This window comes from Montipora foliosa, chromosome 5 (assembly GCF_036669935.1).
Source record: "Montipora foliosa isolate CH-2021 chromosome 5, ASM3666993v2, whole genome shotgun sequence".
Lineage (NCBI taxonomy): Eukaryota > Metazoa > Cnidaria > Anthozoa > Scleractinia > Acroporidae > Montipora > Montipora foliosa.
Genome location: NC_090873.1, coordinates 20,968,400 through 20,975,899, shown reverse-complemented (window position 1 = coordinate 20,975,899; position 7,500 = coordinate 20,968,400). Strand labels below are relative to the sequence as shown.

Below are 7,500 nucleotides of genomic sequence, written 5' to 3'. Positions count from 1 at the left end.
GACAGAGACATGTATGTAGCTCAGCCAATTCTAACCTACCTGAGCTCCTTATATATCAAGCATTGATTCCAATGGAACAATAAAATTAATATATATATATATATATATATATATATAATAGACAAATAAACTACAAGTTCATCCCTACAAGCCTGTTTCATGGTCGCCCACTCATCAGGGGGTTTAATGAGAATAAACTTTACCATCGCTTATATACAATAAACTTTGTCTAATTTATGCAGTGCGAAATTAAGTTTAGTTATTGCGCAGGAGGGAACGTTTGTTTAGTATCGATACTTCGGGTCGGCAGATGATTAGGAATTTTTCTTTGAGGCAGAGGTTACATCTTTTGCTTGAGCTGTTGTACGGGGAGTGCAATGAGAGAATGTGCCAGGAAATAAAGTGTTCGATGTTGTTGTCTTTGAGGGTCCAGATATGCTTGCTGAGTTCGGTGGAGTTTCTGTGTTTAGCGTGCCGGAATGATGCAGTGTGGTTTCTGTATCTCCTTTTGAAGTCGTTCTCTGTGAGTCCGATGTATGTTTCGGTTGTGTTGTTGTCTTTGCGTGTAACGGTGGCTTGGTAGATTACAGATGATTGCAGGCAGTTTCCGTCGAGCGGGCATGTATTCTTTTGTCGGTAGTTGCATGTCTTGTTGTTAGCAATGGTAGCCGCGGCGGCGGTGGCGGTGTCATCGATCTGTATAGATGTGGTTATCGATTATTTGTTTCGTGTTGTTCATGCAGCACTTACACAATAGTAGATGAAGTGAACAATATAGAGTTAATTATGGGAGCTAACCATCACAGTAAAAAATTAAAAAGTATTATATCTAAAGTTATGAAGAATTTAATGGAAAAAATGTCTTGGGAAAGATAATAAATGAAAATGGCTAAAAAATGGCTAAAAATGCATGGCTAAAAAATAAAACTTATTGGCTAAACCTAATTCTATTCTTAGAGTTGAACTCTGATCGTTTGTTAAGGCCGTGGGGATGAAGAGTACACAACTGGGAGCACCAAAAAGCTTCCCTTGTGAGTAAACGCCTATCAATGTGATCTTCACATTCATTAACAATTTTTTCGATAACAATGAATTCAAAGTCAGACATCTGGTGTTCAACCCTATTGAAATGCACGGCTAATTCGCACATAGTCTTGTTAGTAAGCATAGCCGATTTGTGATTCCGAAACCTGACCTTGAATTCATTGAATGTTGAACCCACATACTGAACCTTACACTTCTTGCAAGTGGCCAAATAAATCACGTTTTTAGATTTGCAAACAAGATGTTGCCTAATAGTGTAATAACATTCTGTACGAGCGCTGTAAAAAATCTTATCCTCCTTTAAAAAGTTCTTACATAAATCACATTTTTTGCTACATTTAAAACAACCTGTAGCAGAATGGTCGTTGTTAGTATAATTAGATCCCTTGGGTCCCGCTAGGAGCTCTTTGATGGTTTTGGCCCTTCTATAAGATGGAATGATTGACCCTTTGGGAAAAATCTGTGCTAATGTCGGTGAATCATAAATTAAATGGCTATACGACTTAATGATTTTACCAATGTTGGGCAAATGAGGGTTAAAATTGACCACAAGGGGAAAAATAACCTTTTTCTCTCGTTCTTTAGGTGAAAGAAGGTCCTCCCTGGGTGTATCTTTGGCCTTATCAAATTGTGTTTTAACTTTAGAAGGGTGGTAACCACGATCTACTTGATAATTTTGATATTCCTTGCTACGTTCTTCAAACTTTTCAATTGTGGAACAATTTCTGCGAACTCTTGTAGCAACTCCGAACGGGATAGCCCTGGTACAATGAGATGGATGGGCACTGTTACGCAATAAGTAGATGTGATGGTCAGTAAGTTTGGAATAGATATCAGTCTGAATAAACCCATCAACTAAAAGGAGGGTGAGATCCAAAACATTGAGTGAAATTTCGGATGATACCATGGTAAATGGTGGGGTACAATGAATTAATGAATTCGGTAAAATCCTTCAGCTTGGTGGTACCCTGGGTCCAAAGATCGAAAATGTCGTCTCGATATCTCCACCATAATTTAGGTTTGGTCTCCCCAGATTTGGCCTTTTGATCGATAATTCCCATTGCCAAATCAGCGTAACTACACGCGTTCTTAGGGCCCATTGCGGTGCCATGAGTTTGCAAAAATTGTTGATCCTGAAAGTGGGAATTGTTGTGCTCTAAGCAGATCTTCACAACTTCAACGATACATTCAGTTGACGGAATTTGGAATTCTCGTGAATTAAGAGCATTTGTGACAGCTTTTATTCCCAGATTGTTGTCAATATTGGGGAACATTGACACAACGTCCCAGGAAACAAGAAGGGTACCTTCGGGGAATGGTCCAGTCTTGTTGAGATCTTCAATTTTTTGCAGTAAGTGGGTAGTATATTTGACAAATGAAGGCAGTTTTTGGGCTAATGGCTTGAGATAAAATTCGGTAAATGCAGAAAGGTTTTCAATTGCTGTCCCACGACAAGAAGTAATTAACCTAAGCGGGTTCCCTTCCTTGTGCGTCTTTATAGTCCCAAAGGCTTTGCCCGGTTTGGCTTTGTTATTAACAACCCAATTAGCAATATTTTGGTCGATTTGCCCTTTCTGTAGCCATTTGTTACTGCACTCTAAAATGGTATTAGCATAGTTGGCACTAGGATCGAAATCAAGTTTTTTATAGTGGACTGGGTTTTCCAATTGGCCAAGCATTTTAGATGAATATTCTGTTTTATCCAGAATAACAAATTTGGAGCCCTTGTCTTGAATTCTAATAGCTTGCTCATCTAGGTTTCTGAGTCGAGAGAAAGCCCTTCTCTCACCTACAGAAAGATTGTCATGGACAGTAGAAACGTTTGTGGGATTGAATAGCTCTCTCTTGACCGATTCGAGAAACAACTCAACTTCTGGAAATTTGGAAACAGGGGCTTTCCATGACGAAACTTTTTTAACTGTAGGGAAGACAGGCTTCTTTTCTTCTACTGTCGGACCATTATTAATATCACGATTATTGAAGAAAAACGTGGCTGCTCTAAGCCTATTCTCGAATTTCTCCCAATCTTCTTGTAACTTGAGCCTATCAATATCCCGCGGGACAGGACAAAACGATATATATGTACATATTTTGAAGGACTACAGTATGTTTTAGCTGCACACATTATTTTTCTTAGGCAATCAAGTTAAGCAATAACAATTGCAGGGTTATATATATGTCATTTTGCTGCAACTTTTGGTGGTTTGAAATGTCACTATGAATGTCATTTAAATCAGTGAGTTTAAAGTTTAGAGTGAGCTTGACATGATGTAAAGACTAACTGACATGCCTCATTTCACTTGTTTGTTAAGTATTTGCAGAGTTCTTGATCTTTTGGTTATCACCAAGTGTGAGTTCCCCCCCATGGAAAATGCTATTTCTGACAGTTGTAGCCTGTGAAATTGGCAGAAATGGATATTTTGACGGCACGAACCAGAGGACTGGGTCCGGTTGTCTGGTGTGGATTATGGGTAATTTGTCGTACAAATAGTGACCCATTAGGGATTTGAATCAGTCTAGCTTCAGCTTTCTTCGCCTACATTTTTGTTAAATTTTCCCCTTAGCCTCCATAGGGTAGTGGCACCTGCATAGGGTTTGGAGAATACGTTCCCTCATTCCCGAAGGGTTTTGGGTTTTTGTATCCAGCAGGTGCCCAGTGTACTTTTCCTTTAACAAGTTTTTAGGAGGTCAGTACCATTAAGTAGGCTTACGTATTGTTATGCTAGAGCGGAGTTTGTATGCATATGGTAAGCAAAACAGACCGGCTTGTGGCGCTTGCTGTCCTACATGCCCATGTATCTACACAGTTGTGTTGTGTCTGATTGGATAGTGGAGTCAAAATTTAAGCTTGCTGTTACACATGACTGCTTATGTTACAAATAAAAACAGTAATAATAATAATAATAATAATATATATAGCTTTACAAAATTCTCAAAGCTTTACAATCTTACATTCAAATTACATGCAGTATGAGAAACTCTAAAATTACACTAGATTTCGAAAGAAAAACAAGAAAATCTATATCCTGTATAATAATGCAAATAAGGTTTATACACTATACATAATAATAATAGTAATCTCTATAAACTATATATAATATGATCTCTATACTCTATAGCACTGGCAGAACAGGTGTGTTTTAACTTTACTCTTAAAAATATCGAGTGATTCAGAATTCTTAATTTCTACTGGTAGTGCATTCCAAAGTTTAGGGGCACTGGCAGCAAACCATCTGTCGCCATAAAGCTTAGTTTTAGTTTTAGGTACAACAAGAAGCATTTGACTGGAAGATCTTATACAAAGTCAATAGTTCAGAAATGTAATCGGGAGCTTGATTGTTAAGAGCTTTATAAGTTAGCATCAAAATCTTAAAGTCAATTCTGAACTTTACAGGCAACCAGTGTAGTTGCTGTAATATGGGTGACATATGTTCATTCTTTGCAGCACTAACAATAAGCCTCGCTGCAGCATTCTGCACGCGCTGGAGCTTTGAAATTTCCTTATCTGGAAGACCTGTTAGTAAACTATTACAGGAATCAAAGAGGAATCAAAACAGTGATTCCTCTAGGCTGAGAAATATGATTTTAAAATGTAAATTCTTCTTCTCCCCATTCTTATTTTACTAATCTCTTATTAATGTCCAAAACAACAAAAAAATCTTACTCCTGTAATGATTACATTGAAAAAAAAAATGTTGTTGTTGCACTAGGTTTTATGCTACTTGCTCCATGTAACTCGTAACCCAGGAGGTTACCTATAAAACCATTGTTCCATGGCCAATTATTGTTTGCTTGGAATTTATTTCTGCTTGATTGCTATTCAGGTCATTCCGTTATTCAGTCTACAGGCAGTTCGCCTTGGTGGGTCCACGGCCATCTAGCCAAGACAATTCACCATGTAAGCCCGTCATGTGCAGTGAAGAAGACAAGGGGTGGTTTTCCATCTGAAGATGGCAGTTACATGGGGTATATCGGAGGAGGCGATGATGACAGTGAACTTGAACAAGCATGAAGAGATTTTTTAAATATTTAATATGAACAGAACAAATTTTGGTGAAATAGACATTATTTCTCAGTCCTTTGTCATGTTTTTATATTAAATTTCGTAAAATAATCATACATAAAAGAAAGGGGTACTTGCCTCAGGGCATGTGCATGAATCATAACACTTTGTTTTTTTTCTTTTTGGTCAGCATTGAATTTAGTGTTACACTGGAGGGTTTATTTCGATGATTTTCACAAGAGGGGAGAGCTCCTAGTGATTTATCCTCTTTAATCAAAACAGCTTCATAGTTCATAAATGAAACATTATTTCAAGGAGGGTTAAAATTTGGTCTCTGTGTCTTAATGTTCTGCGAAGAAATAAATGGGTCTTTCACAAGAAGAGTTTGATCCAGAGACTCACATGTGTGAAACCCAAGTAACCATTTAAACAGTAAATAAAGAATATTTCTGACATCAGCTAATTAACCAGTAAAATTTTAGAGCAACTGAACACTGCGATATTCACAAAGTGGTCCTAATCACAGATTTATTTATTTATTTATTTGAAACGGGATAACCGCTGTCTGGTGTCAATGATTTCCTTCCGGCGTGGCCTTTGTGCAGGAGCCATCACACCAGACCTGGCTTTGTTCCTGATGATGCTAAATGAAATGCTGCTTGCAGTATATCCTCCAGAACTGGCTCTGCTCCAAACCGCTTTGACACTTTACTCCAGGAAATCTTAAATCTGGGTTTGCCCTACAATTCTCCAGTTTGAATCAAAGCCTAGTAGAAATTAATAATTACATGTTTGTTACATGTAGGAAGTGAATAACAAAAATGTTAATGTGGACATCTCTTGCTGAGTGGTAAACGTGGCTTATAAGGATGTTTTTTCCAACTATTTATTTTATGGTCAGTCAAATATTTACCATTACTGAAGTACAGTTTACTAAACAAGCAGGAGTAGTGGTTTATCAAGTTTAGAACATTAGGCACAGCCAAGTGTTTTAGACTTGAGTTTATTCAACAGCTGCAAGACGTCTATATCTATTCATTCTTGCACTGATGTTTAGGTTTTGGGTTATTTTGGCCAAGCAAATTGAATGAAAAATTTAGCTTGCCCATATCAGATTTAAAGATACTCATTAATAGTGATCTCAATTTAGAATTTTCCTCTTGCAATATCAACCAGAGAAGTTATGAGAATTAAGAAAATGATGAACAGTAAAAAATTGTATTATTTTTGTTTAACAACTTTTTCCCACTAGTTTTATAACCAATTTATGGAAACGAGTGAGGAGAATTTGCCTGTTGACATTGGGACTTAAAGGTTAAATATAGTGGTTAAATATAGTGCGTGACCTGGGGTCTGTTAGCATTGAAGTTATGGTCAAGGGCTGCCAACATAGTACCAGTGTTCATAACATCATGAGTGAAGTGCGTCAGTTTGGGAAGATACATGAGGTATAATGAATGGTACACATTCTACAAGGTGAACAATGTCCTTCAATAGGTGCTTGTCCTTTACAATGTTCAGTAGCCATTTCTTTCTTCGCTGTTGCTCAGTCATGAGCCTTCCGTCTTCACACTTGTGGAAGTGCCTGTTTGTTGGTCATGTGATGAATGACCGACAACCACCTCTCCATGCAATTGGAATTTGCTACCTCTGAAACGACTACGACTTTGAAGCCCACAACCTTTTGACTCTCTACATCAAGAAGCGTGCACATACAGTACTTTGCACAGTCGCAGCGGCCATCCACAGCCAAAACAGCTCCAGTTTCCCATGACTTTAAATCAGCAAAAATCTCTGCCTGTTGTTCTTTCCAAGTTGTTGTCACAACTGGAAAGACATAATTTTCTCGTAGATTATAGTAGGTTCCCTGTCCAATGCACTTCAAGTTAATCAGTTTTGAAAAGGACTCAAACTTGCAGAAGGGAATGCCACAATAAAATTCTTGCAGATAACAGCAGATTTCCTGCCCACAAGGGAGGCTGTGACTGCCATTTGTAGTTGCAGTTATTCATATAGTTCAATTTCAATGTGATTTGTGTGCCTTCATTCTGCACTTCTTCAATGCTTTCTGAAACATCTTGGACAAAACCGCAACATCTCCTTCAGCTTTTGCTCATAAATAAGGAACACAGGCTGTTTTCCAAAGCTGCTTTCCACCATCTCTTCTTCAGATGAAGGGGCTTCATCTTGGGAGGCTGACTGGTCTCCACTGGGCTCATACTCCAACTGGCTGGACACCATTTCCTGTGATCTGAAACCTCCATTTGTTCATCAACAGCATTATCCTCCTCATTTGGTTCATCCTCCCTTAAGTCAGGAAACAAATCAAGTTGAGAACCCTGGGAGGCATTATAAGCATCCAATTCTTCCACTTCTTCGAGTAGGTCTAAATCTGGTACAGTTTCTACCACTTCTACTTGAAGTGCTTTTATGTCACATTATGTGTGATCTGC

At 38.1% G+C, this 7,500-nt stretch overlaps 1 protein-coding gene across 1 annotated transcript; it reads right to left on the bottom strand.

Annotated features, from left to right (window-relative positions):
* Positions 1 to 1,895: 1,895 nt before the first annotated feature.
* LOC138002407 (uncharacterized) lies at positions 1,896 to 2,723 on the bottom strand. The gene has a single exon (XM_068848454.1). It carries the CDS (start codon positions 2,721 to 2,723, stop codon positions 1,896 to 1,898), a length of 828 nt encoding a protein of 275 aa, XP_068704555.1.
* Positions 2,724 to 7,500: the final 4,777 nt, after the last annotated feature.